Source organism: Acipenser ruthenus, chromosome 6, assembly GCF_902713425.1.
Source record: "Acipenser ruthenus chromosome 6, fAciRut3.2 maternal haplotype, whole genome shotgun sequence".
Classification (NCBI taxonomy): domain Eukaryota; kingdom Metazoa; phylum Chordata; class Actinopteri; order Acipenseriformes; family Acipenseridae; genus Acipenser; species Acipenser ruthenus.
Genome location: NC_081194.1, coordinates 80,542,913 through 80,559,873, shown reverse-complemented (window position 1 = coordinate 80,559,873; position 16,961 = coordinate 80,542,913). Strand labels below are relative to the sequence as shown.

General features: G+C 39.3%; 1 protein-coding gene across 7 annotated transcripts in view; it reads left to right on the top strand.

Moving 5' to 3' along the window:
* LOC117411028 (ral GTPase-activating protein subunit alpha-2-like) overlaps positions 1–16,961 on the top strand; it is a 158,072-nt gene that overhangs the window by 8,727 nt on the left and 132,384 nt on the right. For all 7 annotated transcript variants that reach the window (XM_059025880.1, XM_059025883.1, XM_059025881.1 and 4 more), the window contains exon 2: positions 13,047–13,157. In XM_059025880.1, the coding sequence (XP_058881863.1) occupies positions 13,047–13,157 (111 nt within the window). The remainder of the gene's footprint in view (positions 1–13,046; positions 13,158–16,961) is intronic.

Sequence of the window (16,961 nt, the reverse complement as noted above, 5' to 3'; positions counted from 1 at the left end):
TTACCCAAATGCATCCCGAAAGATCTCTGACCTTTCATTGGTTAGTACATACTGCAGCCTTATTGTTAGGGAAATGATTTCCCATAACCAGTCATTGGCAAATGTGCATAATCAGTGCAACCTCCAAGGTACAGTATGAGGTACAGCACAGTATTTATTAGTGAGCTTTCTCAATAGATCACACTGCTACTTTTTTCAAAGCATGCCTAAGGATCCGTGTTAAGCTTAACAGCATAATGTTCTTGGTTGTTAAATTGTAATTGAGACCGTGCAGTACATGTACTGTAAAATGTGGTATTATTTGTTTATTTAAGGACTCACAGAGACTCGGGTGTATGAACTATGCATCAGCTGCAGAGTCACTTACAATTACGTCTCACCCGAAAGACGGAGCACAAGGAGGTTAAGTGACTTGCTCAGGGTCACACAATGAGTCAGTGGTTGAGGTGGGATTTGAACCGGGGACCTCCTGGTTACAAGCCCTTTTCTTTAACCACTGGACCACACAGCCTCCGTATGACAGATTGATCTGTGAGTTGTAACAGATGTCTGGTGCAGTGAGATAGAAAAGGTGACTGCTTACTGTAATTCTTGAGACGAATGATATAGGCTACTCCTGTGTGTACCATTCATTCATCATAACCTAAGCCAGGATTTAGATTTGAAGCCACAGTACATACTACGGTAGCTGAACTCCTGCATTTTGATCAGATGTGAAGGCTGTAAGGTACTGTACTGAATAGTTTAATTTTTATTTTTCCAGTTTAATATATATTTCAGCTACTGTAAACATAAACTTTATTTCATGTATTATAGGTGTAATGCATCATACAGTGATGATAAAATAACCTGTGTAAAATAGCAACATAAGTGACCCCCCCAAGTTTTGATGAATAAATGCTGAACTAGCAGCATACTATATAATTAATAATAATTTTTTCTGAGTTAAATATAATGCAACCATGAAATCGATAGAAAACCTGACAGAAACTGATGATATTTACTGTATGGTAAATGTATGTTATAAAGGGTGCATATTATACACAGGCTGCACTGTAAAATGACAAAGAACATACCTTGCATTTTGTGGGAGAACTATTGATTTCTGTCACTTGATAGATCATATCATGGAATAAACTAAAGTCATACAGATGATCTGAAGTCGACACAAACCATTGATTTTATAGTAACTTGTTCATTAGTCCTCTTTAGTATTTTCTTGTTTTCTGTCACTTGTTGTCTACATGTTTACACACACAAACTATGACCCTACAGAATATTTGAATTTTTGACTGGGAGCAAGTTTCACATAAAAAGGTGTTTTTACCTTGCACAATCACTTGCAGGGATCAAATAGCATGTTGTTGACTGTACATGCTGTAGAAGATTGGAGAGGTAGGAGATCTGTTGAGTAGTTCAAACACAGAGTCCATGAACACAAGTACTATGCAGGTCTCATGCAGGGATTATTATATCACTTAATATAACAAGGAGGCTGTGTGGTCTAGTGGTTAAAGAAAAGGGCTTGTAACCAGGAGGTCCCCGGTTCAAATCCCACCTCAGCCACTGACTCATTGTGTGACCCTGAGCAAGTCACTTAACTTTGTGCTACGTCTTTCGGGTGAGACGTAATTGTAAGTGACTCTGCAGCTGATGCATAGTTCACACACCCTAGTCCCTGTAAGTCGCCTTGGATAAATAAACAAATAATAATAATAATAATAATAATATGAGTAAGTGACATGCCCTTGGTACAGTAGCTCTCCAGAAAATGTACTTTGTTTTTACCCAAGGGACATATCATTATTACACACTTGTTTTTTGTTTACTGTGACAAACATGCTGAATACAGTGTTACTGCATCACTCATACCCATGTAGTATACAATTAGAAACATTGTAGAACAAATATCTTAATGTATGTATGTCACAAGAGGCCAAGGCGGAGGAAACTCTTTGATTCCCCAGGAAGTGAAGCAAATAGGAAGCAACAAAGCTCAGGAGTCAATTGCAGACTTTTGTTTTAAATAGATGGCAGATTTGGGTCACAGTAACAGAGTAACACAAAGAAATCCTTTTGAAATTCCTAATGCTCAATATTTTGCTGTTCCATTCGAACGTTTTGTTGAAGCTGTTTGCAAGTCAAACCTACTCTTTCTGTAGCTTATTTTTAAACAAATTGTTTTCAGCCTACTTACAGTAGGCATCTGAAGTGAAACAATACTGAGTTTATGTGGTACGTTGGGCAGCTCTTAATGAGATCTTAAATCCAAGATTAAAACTGAAGGTCAAAGCAAAAAGAATGACTTTTTGCAAGCATCACAAAACAAACCAGACGCACAATACAGCATTGTCTCTGTTCTGAAGGTGTGTTTGCTGTACACAGTAGTCTCCAGTTCCAAATAGATTCAAGGTAAAACAAACCTCTAAATCTGTAGAGTAGATTCATTTAAAATTCTAAATGGCATTTTTGACAGCCTGCACTCCTAAGCGTGGTTGCACACATGGGGTGATACAGTACATGGTACAAGACTACTTGCTTTGTAATGTGATTGCACTTGACATCGTTACATGCATAATGTTTCAGATGTTTTTTTTTTTCATTCTCCGCTTACAACCAAAATGTATTCTGCTGAACTGTATTGTACAGTTTCAGCAATCTGCATCCAATCTGTACCAGAGAATACTGGAGTTTACATACAACAAGCTTATCAGTTAAAGGTCATTTCTTTGTTCTAGTTTATGCTACTATGTAAAACCACAAAGCAAAATTAAGACTGCATAAACTACTGTATTTTATATCGCACACTGGAATTTGCAGATGAAACCTTTTTAAGTCCAGTATAAATCAGTTAAGATTATCCAGGAAGAGATTTCCAAAAAGGAGCCCACAGAATCACACCTTGGCCAAAAAAAAAATCTACTTTTCACAGGGCAGACCTCAAAAGCCGCTCTCGTCATCCTAAAACTCACTGAATAGCAGTGCTGAGTTATTAATACTGATGTTAACAATGTTATTGTTTGTCTGACACTGTAAAGAATGGTAAGTATATTACAGTTAAACCTTTTACCTAGAGCCCTCCTCGTCAAGCGATTAAAAAAATAAATAAATAAAAATTAATTATATATATATAATTATCACAATTAATCTTGAGATTTAAAACGTTTTAATCGCATATTTAATTGAAACAGTTACTGCATCCATCTCATTTAAGTTTGTTTTATTACTGATGCTATTATTATTATTATTATTATTATTATTATTATTATTATTATTATTATTATTAACATTATTATTATTATCCAAAACTCAACCCAGCATAAAAACCCTGTTTTCCTATTTCTGGATTCTATTTGTTGGTCCTTCTTTTTTTATAGTTTTATATTTATTTACAGTCCAGCATTTGTTGTTAAATTGTTTGAACCAACTGCTAAATCACTGAAGTCAGTTTATTACTCACCTTAATGCATTTACAATGATCAGTTTCCTTTACTCATAAACTGATGGTTTAAAAAATAACAATTTTAAATGATCTTTTATTAATAACTTGAAATTGCCTAAATAAAACAAAACATAGTTAAAATAAATGTGGTTATTGAAATAAAACAAAGCTACAATGTTACCGGGTCTGCAGTCAGTCGCTATCCAACAGCACTGGTTATAGTATCATACTTGGCTTGATTCATGGCTTTGCAACAATCCTGAATTTCTAAAAGAGTACTCTGACAGAACTGACAGGTTTCATTTGTTGTTGTATTGTTGTTGTCTGTAGCAGAAAAAACTTCTAGAAAGTGTATTTTTAGAAGTGAAAGCACGTTTAGCATGCAGACTACATGCACTTCTAAAATACTGGAGCTCACTTTGACAGTAGATACAAGTAACCCTCTTTCTATTCAATGAACCATCAGAAAGTTTAAAAAAAACAAAAAAACTTCCCATTCACAGTCCTTCAGTTTGAGTGCTTTGCTACATAATGCGGCTCCGTGACTAATTTTATATTCAAACGATGACGACACTCATTCAATCCTGACATGCACTCCAGAGTATTAAAATGGTGCCGCAGGAAATGAATTACGGTCTGCTAAGAAGGACAAGACAGGAGTGCGATCAATGTGCGTTAAAAAAAATAATCTCCCAAAAAATGAACGCGTTAATCGCATTTAATTGACAGCCTTAGATAAAACACTTCAATATGATACTTCTACTAAAATGCTCCCCAGAGAATTAATTTTGCAGGGATGTGTTGTGACTTTGCTTCTTAGCACTCCAGAAGTATTCTTTTTAATGGCCAGTATTTAATCAGGGTTAAATATTAGATGCTGCAGGCAGCGCTCCAGATAATGTTTTTGGTCTGTGAGTAACTTACCCTCTAATTTTAACACTGAGAGAGTAAAATGTATTTTCAGGGGGTAAAATGCAACATTACCTTGAAGTCCTGAGCAATCTCAATTATACTGTACAATCTTTAATGGTAACGGAGTAGGCATTAAAAAAGAGGCTTCCATTTTAAGTGCAATGTTGCTTTGAACTAATGTACAAAAACTTATTAAAATAAAATCAGAGACAACAGCTATTCTTATTTACTTTATTGACGAACGCCAATACAACTTTGACGATAAGCACAGAGACAGATCATATATATTAAGATAAGCACAGAAACATAACTTCTATTACATTCTTAAACTCCATGAACATGTTAAAACTTCAATATGAAGCCGTACAGATAAATAAAATGAGGAAATGCATTAATACATTATAAAACCGTTTGATTAATATTATAAGCACCTTTTTTTAGTGGTTGCCTCTGACAATGGTTCCAGTTGGATTTTTAGCCGGACTAGGGTGTTTACGCTTCAACCTGTGTAGCTTCGATTGGATAATGTGTGTTGGGTTGGTTTTTCTTCTGTACAGTTTCATAGTAACTGAAGACATTTTATTCTGGGAGATGTAGTTGTCAGTGGAAGTTTTAGGGCAGGCAGACAAGCTGTGTAGCAAAATTGCTATGTGTATTTTTACGCATTAAATTTAAATTTAGTGCATATTTCAGATTTAATGCGTAAAAATGGCAGATACGCAGCTTATGTGGACTGCTGTCTGTAGGCATGCACAAGGAGGACTGGGATACAGATGTTCTTCTCATTACTGGTCATCTTCAAGGCAGGATGAAGAATGTTGTTCTGCTGTGAAATAAAAAGCTGTACTGTACCACACTGAGGGAAAGTCCGTTTGATTGAAGAAATGAGTTTGCGGAGTCTGCAGTACATTAACATCGGAGGTCTTGACATCTCCATTCTCTGGTTTCCCACAGAAACTAGGTTAAGCTCTATTACAGTATGCTGTACTGCAGGCTGCACCTTTTGAATTAATGAAGATAACTTAGCTGAGTATGCAATGCAGGAGGCTGTGTGGTCCAGTGGTTAAAGAAAAGGGCTTGTAACCAGGAGGTCCCCGGTTCAAATCCCACCTCAGCCACTGACTCGTTGTGTGACCCTGAGCAAGTCACTTAACCTCCTTGTGCTCCGTCTTTCAGGTGAGACGTAATTGTCTTTGACTTTGCAGCTGATGCATAGTTCACACACCCTAGTTTCTGTAAGTCGCCTTGGATAAAGGCGTCTGCTAAATAAACAAATAATAATAATAATGCCGACAACACAGCTGCGAGTGCAGCGACTCTGGTCATTCACGTCAACCCCTGCTACAGTAGTGTAGATTTTGATACATTTCAGGAATTGGAACAGCTTGTCCTCATTTTTGCTGGAATGCAGGAGGAAATGTCTAAAACCCCTTTGACACTGGCACTACCCGGGTTCTGGCTACCCAGGTCACAATCCTATATAGTGTGAAACCACATACCTGGGTCGTAGCCCGGGTTGACTTGGGTCAGCAGTGACCCAGCTCAGGATGTGGGTGGCCATGCTTTGACCCGGGTTGAGCGAGACAAAATGCATGACGGCCGTTCGTGAGCCGACGCAATAACAAACAGCCACGCCTGCGTGAAGGTTTCACTTCCGCAAGGAACGTTTTTGTTTATTCTTTTTAGCCATATTTCTGTTGATTTGAGACACCATGAGCTAGATTGCATTTGGACCGACGGTTCAAGCCAGAGAAGCTTGCATGGAAGCGTCCGTAACAAGCTGCTTATGGGGCATTGATACGCGTATTGTGTACTTGCATTTGTCACCCAGGTTGACCCTGCTTCTTCAAAAGCAGTGTGAAATCGCATAGCCAACCCACACCGTGGCGTGACCAGGGTAGGGTCCGATGCGGGTAGAGCATGCCAGTGTGAAAGGGGCTTTAGAATGCCCCTCTGACATTTCTTTCCTCATCTCTCCTTAAACTGTCTGTACGTGCTGCTGTTTTACATTTTTCATATGTTGAGACAGCACCTCCTCTGGCATAAATCAGTAATGTGTCGTGAAGTCTTTCCTTCATGATGCTGAAGAGTCAGCATGTTTTCCTGAACAGCAGGAAAGACTGAAACACAATGCAATGTGTTGAAAACTGTAAATGTGAGCTGGTGAGATAAGAAGAATGCTGGATTAACATTGGAGCTCCCTGAGTGTTATCACCAGAATTCTTTGATGAAGCAGTACACTGCAGTGCATGGCTTTCTTATCTGGCTTCGCTTGTGTCGGACCGGAAAGTGAACTTTCTGTTGGAATGTTTGATTTCCACTTATTCATGGATTCCTTCTTTTCATTTTTAATGCAATATCAGGATACATTCGTTTTCCTCTTTGATATGAGAATTGTTTATTTTTTACCCATGTTTAAACATAACACTATCAGGTGTGTTAACCTATTTACAGACAAGTTTAATTGAAGTATTTCTTAATTTTACACACTTTACATAATATTTCTTCAGAGATGTACTCTATAAGCTTGTGCCAGACACCAAATGCAATCTATAATACTAACCTTCAGAAAGCACCAGCCTTGTGATGCAACTACTGTACTAACAGAATGTCAGTTATAATGTAATTTTAGCACTAAATAAATACAGGATATTGTGTTAAACAGTAATATTTCCAACACTTTTGGGGGAAGTGGTGTTTCATTATTGCACAATCACTAAATGCAGTTTGCTGATTTTATTTTAAGTTTATCCAAAGGCAGTGTTTGAGATACAAATGAATGGCATGTCATTCTTTATGGTGGCATTGTTAGAAATTGGCTGCTCTAAATTAAAGCTTGTATTTTGACATCTATCAGCAGTGCAACCCCTGTGCTCAGTCTTGGAAAGCCTTTGGCAATGTCTGTTTCACTTTAAAATGCAGCCTCCACAATAATTGGGTAGCTTCCATTTAACCTTTCAATGCCCATGGCAACAGCCCTTATCATTTGTCTCTCAAAGGACCAATGAGGAGAGCCCTATACATGCCATTGTTAGTAAAGGTCATGCTGTAGCTCAATATTTAATCTGGGTGGGGCTCTTAAACAAAAAACAAATTGTTCTTTCTGGTTACTTTGTAACCCTTCTAGATGTATACAACACATTTTATAAATAATCTGTATTACAATATGATTTGTTGTAAAGCAGTTATGATTCTTCTTATATTTTAGATTGTAGTAGAACCTGTCATTCGATTGAATTGTTTCCAGGGGTCCATCCTGTGAAAATATCGGATCTAAGAGGGAGTCATTAAACTACATTGTAGTTGCTTCATTAACGCTGTCAGGTACAGCAGTGTGTCTAAAACACCACAGTGCAGTACTGCACATATACTATACAAAGAAAACCAGTGAAGTATTGCAACACAAAGCACTGTAATACAGTATTTAGCAATTTACAAAACAGCTCTTACTGTGCTTTCTCAGTCCATGCCAAAATAATCTGACAGTTTATTTTGCTCTGGAGACAGAAATGGCATTTAAAAAAACAGCAACAAAAAACTGCACACACACAAACACAAAATGGGCTTTGGAGGCCAGCAAAAAAAAGCATTGTTTCAGCTTTTTAACGCCACAGTAATTATATTAATCCCTTGCTTTTTTATTGAACATGGTTAAACTGGGCAGTTTGCTTTAGTTGAAGAGACAGCTTGTAAAAAGTGAAACTGAATTCCCTGAATTCTTTTTTTAATATGCAACTGAATCCATTCTGTCCTGCTTAGAGGTGAATGTACTGTTTTAGACCCATAGTAAAACATGCATTGATCAGTTTCCATCAGTATCGTTCAGTTGGTAGCAGCATGTGTCCATATACAGTACTGTGCAAAAGTTTTAGGCAGGTGTGAAAAAATGCTGTAAAGTAAGAATGCTTTCAAAAATAGACATGTTAATAGATTATATTTATCAATTAACTAAATGCAAAGTGAGTGAACAGAAGAAAAATCTAAATCAAATCCATATTTGGTGTGACCACCCTTTGCCTTCAAAACAGCATTAATTCTTCTAGGTACAGTTGCACAAAGTCAGGGATTTTGTAGCCATATAGTCAGGTGTATGATTAAACAATTATACCAAACAGGTGCTAATGATCATCAATTCAATATGTAGGTTGAAACACAATCATTAACTGAAACAGAAACAGCTGTGTAGGAGGAATAAAACTGGGTGAGGAACAGCCAAACTCAGCTAACAAGGTGAGGTTGCTGAAGACAGTTTACTGTCAAAAGTCATACACCATGGCAAGACTGAGCACAGCAACAAGACACAAGGTAGTTATACTGCATCAGCAAGGTCTCTCTCAGGCAGAAATTTCAAGGCAGACAGGGGTTTTCAGATGTGCTGTCCAAGCTCTTTTGAAGAAGCACAAAGAAACGGGCAACGTTGAGGACCGTAGACGCAGTGGTCGGCCAAGGAAACTTACTGCAGCAGATGAAAGACACATCATGCTTACTTCCCTTCGCAATCGGAAGATGTCCAGCAGTGCCATCAGCTCAGAATTGGCAGAAAACAGTGGGACCCTGGTACACCCATCTACTGTCCGGAGAAGTCTGGTCAGAAGTGGCCTTCATGGAAGACTTGCGGCCAAAAAGCCATACCTCCGACGTGGAAACAAGGCCAAGCGACTCAACTATGCACAAAAACACAGGAACTGGGGTGCAGAAAAATGGCAGCAGGTGCTCTGGACTGATCAGTCAAAATTTGAAATATTTGGCTGTAGCAGAAGGCAGTTTGTTCGCTGAAGGGCTGGAGAGCGGTACACGAATGAGTGTCTGCAGGCAACAGTGAAGCATGGTGGAGGTTTCTTGCAAGTTTGGGGATGCATTTCTGCAAATGGAGTTGGGGATTTGGTCAGAATTAATGGTCTCCTCAATGCTGAGAAGTACAGGCAGATACTTATCCATCATGCAATACCATCAGGGAGGCATCTGTTCGGCCCAAATTTATACTGCAGCATGACAACGACCCCAAACGTACAACGAAAGTCATTAAGAACTATCTTCAGCGTAAAGAAGAACAAGGAGTCCTGGAAGTGATGGTATGGCCCCCACAGAGCCCTGATCTCAACATCATCGAGTCTGTCTGGGATTACATGAAGAGAGAGAAGCAACTGAGGCTGCCTAAATCCACAGAAGAACTGTGGTTAGTTCTCCAAGATGTTTGGGCCAACCTACCTGCCGAGTTCCTTCAAAAACTGTGTGCAGGTGTACCTAGAAGAATTGATGCTGTTTTGAAAGCAAAGGGTGGTCACACCAAATATTGATTTGATGTAGATTTTTCTTCTGTTCACTCACTTTGCATTTAGTTAATTGATAAATATAATCTATTAACATATGTATTTTTGATAGCATTCTAACTTTACAGCATTTTTTCACACCTGCCTAAAACTTTTGCACAGTACTGTATAATATGTGTGTGTGTGTATGTGTGTGTATATATATAGGGCAGCAGTGTGGAATAGTGGTTAGGGCTCTGGACTCTTGACCGGAGGGTCGTGGGTTCAATCCCCAGTAGGGGACACTGCTGCTGTACCCCTGAGCAAGGTACTTTACCTAGATTGCCCCAGTAAAAACCCAACTGTATAAATGGGTAATTGTATGTAAAAATAATGTGATATCTTGTAACAATTGTAAGTCGCCCTGGATAAGGGCGTCTGCTAAGAAATAAATAATAATAATAATAATAATATATATATATAATGTATGTATGTGTATATATATATATATATGTGTATATGTATGGTGTTTTAAAGTTCAATTTCTTTTACCAATGCACACCAGGAGATATTAATTTACTGGCAACAAAACAACGGCAGTATTGCAGTATTGATGTAAAGCAGAGAACAGCTTAAGGTCAATGACAAATTGAGTACAGTATATTGTACTAATAATACAGAGTTATTCTTGTGGGTGTGTTTCCCTCAAATGTAATCATTAACATTAAAGGTGACCTATGCAGATACAGCCGTGTCAACAAGAGCCTTCATCTGTTCAGCTCCTGCTACAAATGAAGTATCTTGTTGCTGATAGGAAGTCATGAAGGGGAATCTAATTAACCCTTTATGCTCCAGGGAACGAAAGAGCATTCCTCCTGATTACTGAGAACAGAAATTTAATGCCACATTTTGGAATACAACACATTTAATTTCTTCTTTTTAAACATATTATACAATATGCTTATTTTCAAAATTTTCACGAGCATGAAAGTCTACAGAAATTCAGCAACATTATAGACAGCAAATGCAAAACCCGAATAGGCTACTGTGCTATGTTCTGCAGTTGGAATTTTTTTCCAAAGATTTCTGAGAAAGACTGCTGTCAGAGTAACTCTAAAATAATCTAAAATGAGCAGTAATGATATTTTGTAGTTTTCATCACGTCCTGAAAAAGAACTTGTGAAACTTAATTAAGTAAAAGTATCCATTTCGAAGTGTGCGAGTCCTGGAGCTCTGAATACTGACTCCTCTACAGGGTATTACTTTAGTTAACTGAGGTCTGCAGTTTATTTCTGGTGAAGGCTCTCGCTGAGTGATTCTAGATGATGGTACATGGCATGCTGCTTTCCTTACCTCTTAATACTTCTACTAACGTTAATACAAGCTGTAAAGGGAATACTGATTTCATTCTTTCTTTTTTATTTTTGTACAGGGTAAAACCATGGAACAAAGGATTCTAACAGTACAAAATGTTGCTGTTTTAAAGAACATAAAATACTGTCATAACAACTTATTGCAGCGGTTTGAGTGATAGTATACTCTACGGTGATGTATTACAGTAGACTTGAAATACTGTATTGAGACCAGTAACCATCCTCATCCATTTTTTTTGACCAAACATTTCTGGTCAGTATATTGGGCATGTTGCCAATAGTGATACAGTAGCACCACCAATACAGAAACCTATTGCCGTTTTTAACATGACCATTCAATGATTGAACCCGGAACCAGCACTGATACTTGCTGGAGTTTTGGAGTGCCCGCAATGTCAGGACCACTTCCCAAGCCTTTTTTAATGGCTAGATATTTATTGTTGGGCACAACATTGCAAGTACACTAGGCTGAACTATTTTGCAAACGTACAGCTGGATAAATTATACTTGCACAAAATTCCTTTCATTAATCATGTCACATAACCGTTGCTTTTAAAGTCTCTTTACAAATTAAACCCAAATGGCTATATCTTGTAATGTGACATTCTGCAACCTGATGTTTCAATGTGACAGACCTTACCTCTTGTGACAGGCGTTACATCTGTGTCTTTACTACTACTAAAAAAACTACAAATATTATGAACAAAGCTGTTAGCAGTATTTCATGTTTTTCAGTATAAGGAAATCATAATTGCAAATGCAAATGCAAACTCAGTTGTAAAGTACAGTAGCACCCACAGAATAGCAATGGTAGTTGGGACTATTTTAAATATCTAAACAATGGCAGATAATAATAGTAGTAGTATTAGTAGTCGTCGTAGTAGTAGTAGTCGTAGTAGTAGTGGTGTCATTTAGCAGACACTTTTATCCAAAGCGACTTAGAGAGAGTAGGGGGTGAACATCATCAACAACTGCTGCTGCAGTCACAGTGAGTGAATGAGTGGCTGAGCTGGGATTGAACTGGGAACCTCCTGGTATCAAGCCCCTTTCTCTAGCCACTGAACCGCCAAGCTCATGATGCCACCGTCCTTTTAATGAGCGGGTAAAAATAGCTTGGTTTTCCTTTTATTTTCAAGAGTTATAAAATCTTTCATATAAGAGGATTTACTGCCCCCGATTCAGCTGTCCCCTTAATCCTCATCTGTTACAGTAGGTGTTCATGCTCTTACAGTACCCGGAGGCACAAACTGCTTTCTACTTTGACAGGCAGCTCGGCTGGCAAGCCTTTTTGATAAGTTACACCAAGTGAAAATGTTGTAAACATTGTAAACAAATGCAAAAGAAATGCTATTGATGAATGACCTTTTCTGACATTTTGTCAGACTTATCTGCAACCATATTCTCTTGTGTTTATAGCTTTGCGGAAGGGAACCAGAGTGACTGTTATTAAAGTAGACTGTTCTATATACACATGCTCAGTGGTCGTTCCTTTGGTTTGATGAAACGGATGCATCCATGCCATTGTTAAGTGCACCGGTACTCTATTTCAGTCAGTGTGAGCTGCTGGGTCTGCTTCCTTTCACCACTTCACACAGCTCTGTTTACAGTGTGTTAAGGTTAACTTTCTCATTGATCTTCTACAATACCCCAGGACTGCAGCTCTGTCACGTTTTCTCAGTTATTTCAAGCAATGAAGATACATTTCATCTTGTTTTCCACTGAGTTCTGGCAATGCACATGGGTGAGCTCTTCATGGTTATTAGTTGCACGTGATGTCCTGTGTTTACAGAATGTTCACGGATACTGTACAATACACAGTGATCAATGCATGAGCGGTCGACTCAAACTGCTTCTTGTCATCAACTGTTAACTGCACTGCATTGCATTAGGCTTGAAATTGGATCTGAAGGCAGTTTACTGTTAAAATACATTATTTATGTATTTGTTTTTAGTTTGTTATATTTGTAATTAAATACTGTGATACTTCTTTTTTCCCCCTACATAATATCATGCATGTACACAAACAAAAAACAACCCATTTTTCAGTGGATTTTCATTTTCTTATTGCAGATATCCTGGATGGGGGAGAACTAAAGACATTCTTTGAAACAAACTGCTCTCAAATTTATTTTATCTTCTATGAGAATTTTATTACACTGGAAAGTAGCTTAAAGCAAAAAGGTAAGAACTTTATTCCTCATTTGTTATTTTCTGTTTTACTAAAAAGAACAAAGTGTACCCAAGACAATTTGGAAATGCTTTGAGAATCCAGACAATAGTGCTTTGGTCACCCAATCAACTTCCTCAATGTTACTGCATCACACCAAGATGACTATCATTATAGTCTTAAATGAAGTGGCCCTCATTTCTTTCCTGGTAATGTACTGCACCTAACATCATCATTATAAAAAGGAGATACAGTATCAAAGCTTCTTAACCTGGGCCTCCATGAGTATACAGGGTGATTAGAAAGGGTGGTAAACTTATTTTATAATCATCCTATATCTATCTATCTATCTATCCATCTTAGGGCTGTGAAGCAATTCATCTGGCTATTTAATTTTTTTAAAAATCTTGGTTTTAATCGCATATTTAATTGATACAATTACTGCATCCATTGTATTCAAGTTTGTTTTACTATTGCTGCTATTCTTCTTCTCCTTCTCCTCCTCCTCCAAAAAATAACCTAGCATTAAAAAGCCTGTTCTATTTCTGGATTAATGTTGTTGCCCCTTCTTTATAGTTTTATATTTATTTACACAGAATTATACAGAAATACTACCGCATTTGCTGTTAAATTGTTTGAACCAACTGTTAAATCACAATGGAGTCAGTTTATTACTCACCTTAATGCATTTCAAATTATACTGTATATTACACGATCTGCTGCAGTAATTATTATAGATTTTTTTAATTCATTTTGGACACTCGCAAAATGTTCATTCGCTTAACAATATCAGTTGAGATCTCCTAGGATACTAAACCCGCCCCGGATGCCCATATCTACCAATCAGTGAGCAGAGCCTACAGTAGTTATTGACTGCTGTTAAGTGTCAATCAACAAATCCTGTCCAGTTTTCTTTTTGAAATTGAAACAAGCTTATATAATCACATTAGAAACCTGGACCGATACACAACTTAATTGGATTTAATTGCTGAGTAAAAGTACATAAAATAGTTTTCATGGTGAAGAATGAATGTCACGGTCCGTGTCACGTTTTTCACGGTCGTGAAATAGGTAGGGCCTTAGTAATGTACTGTAAAGGTGTAAGCGAAACCACGTGTGCGAAACGCTTCTCTGAGCACTCCCGTATGTGACGCATTTTTGGTTGCAATGTGGTATGTAGATTGATTAGGCCTTTACATGTATGAAAGCGATAGTCAACATATTTTGGTTGCGATGTGGGCAGTAATTCAATTAATAATAAATCCACATACATGTATGAAAGAGATATTATACATATTCAAGTATTGAGATGCAAAATAAAATGATCAACCGGAGTTGCAGGGAAGGGGAGGCTACCTCTAATGTAGTGTTTGGAAAAATGACGATATAGTTGTATTCACTAATAATAATGCAAATCTAAGTGGCTATGCAAAGTCATGTACAGTTTTCCAAGGTCTCCCCTGGTAAAAGCACAGCCACGTGGTGTGCAGGGTGAGTCATACAGTCAGGGGAGCGCAGGGGTCCCAGAGGGTCTCCCCTGGTAAAAGCACAGCCGCGTGGTGTGCAGGGTGAGTCATACAGTCAGGGGAGCGCAGGGGTCCCAGAGGGTCTCCCCTGGTAAAAGCACAGCCGCGTGGTGTGCAGGGTGAGTCATACAGTCAGGGGAGCGCAGGGGTCCCAGAGGGTCTCCCCTGGTAAAAGCACAGCCGCGTGGTGTGCAGGGTGAGTCATACAGTCAGGGGAGCGCAGGGGTCCCAGAGGGTCTCCCCTGGTAAAAGCACAGCCGCGTGGTGTGCAGGGTGAGTCATACAGTCAGGGGAGCGCAGGGGTCCCAGAGGGTCTCCCCTGGTAAAAGCACAGCCGCGTGGTGTGCAGGGTGAGTCATACAGTCAGGGGAGCGCAGGGGTCCCAGAGGGTCTCCCCTGGTAAAAGCACAGCCGCGTGGTGTGCAGGGTGAGTCATACAGTCAGGGGAGCGCAGGGGTCCCAGAGGGTCTCCCCTGGTAAAAGCACAGCCGCGTGGTGTGCAGGGTGAGTCATACAGTCAGGGGAGCGCAGGGGTCCCAGAGGGTCTCCCCTGGTAAAAGCACAGCCGCGTGGTGTGCAGGGTGAGTCATACAGTCAGGGGAGCGCAGGGGTCCCAGAGGGTCTCCCCTGGTAAAAGCACAGCCGCGTGGTGTGCAGGGTGAGTCATACAGTCAGGGGAGCGCAGGGGTCCCAGAGGGTCTCCCCTGGTAAAAGCACAGCCGCGTGGTGTGCAGGGTGAGTCATACAGTCAGGGGAGCGCATGGGTCCCAGAGGGTCTCCCCTGGTAAAAGCACAGCCGCGTGGTGTGCAGGGTGAGTCATACAGTCAGGGGAGCGCAGGGGTCCCAGAGGGTCTCCCCTGGTAAAAGCACAGCCGCGTGGTGTGCAGGGTGAGTCATACAGTCAGGGGAGCGCAGGGGTCCCAGAGGGTCTCCCCTGGTAAAAGCACAGCCGCGTGGTGTGCAGGGTGAGTCATACAGTCAGGGGAGCGCAGGGGTCCCAGATGGTCTCTCCTGGTAAAAGCACAGCCGCGTGGAGTGTAGGGCGAGCCATACAGTCAGGGAAGCGCAGGGGTCCCAGAGGGTCTCCCCTGGTAAAAGCACAGCCGCGTGGTGTACAGGGTGAGTCATACAGTCAGGGGAGCACATGGGTCCCAGAGGGTCTCCCCTGGTAAAAGCACAGCTGCGTGGAGTGTAGGGTGAGCCATACAGTCAGGGGAGCACTTTTATGGCGATGTTGTCCGTTATAAAATATTACTATAGTTAAAGCATAGCAAAGTGTAATAAAGCATAGTGAAAACAGGGTGAAGCATGGGTAAGCATTGTAAAGAATAGTGAGGTGGTGAATGCATAGTATAACCATGGGGAAGCATGGTAAAACAGCAAAAATACAGTGAAAAAATACTGTGGTGAACTTTTATAAGGGGTGAAACATGTTAATATTGAAGATTGTATCTATACTGAACCAGAAAGATGAGGTCCTGATCTGGAATAAATCAAAATATAATATTGTGACATAATTGGATAGAGTTAACCTTTTTAAAACCGCAGTGATCATTTTACTCAAAATCGATTATTTGAATCATGCAACAGCTATACAGATTATTGTATTTCTTACTCTAAATTTACATTGAGCATGTCTCAGAGTAAGTAGTGTTGGAAATGTCATCATCTTTTGTTTCACAAATGTTCATAAATATTGCAATTTTATATACAGAGAAGACAAAACAAATCCATACAGTATTCACTCTTATGAAGACGTCTTAACTCAGTTCAGGCAGTTTTAAAGAACAATTATTAATTGTTTAAACATTTCAGACCAAGATACTGGCAAGTAGTTCTATTTAAGAGCAGTAGTAGAATACAGCAAGGTATGGAGCAGTTCAATGTGAGTACAAGCTGGTGCAAGTACTTGAACTGTGTGTAGTCGTACATATTCCGAGTGAAGAGGCAGAAACTTGTTTTTTGCTGTGCTGTCAGTTATTGCTCTTTTAGTTCCCGTTCATGGATTGATTTCTGGGAGTGAAGTACAGAGCTCTTTCCATGCTGTCTGAAACTTGTGTTTAGCCCTACAGTAGGTATAGTCCGTATAATGAGCACATTTTAACCACACGGACCCCCCTGTTATTTTATGAACTATCAAGGATAAAGAGGATTAAAATCTTCTTGCCACGTTACTCAATGAATTTGAAAAATATATAATAATAATAATATAATAATAATAATAATTTATTTCTTAGCAGACGCCCTTATCCAGGGCGACTTACAAGATATCACATTATTTTTACATACAA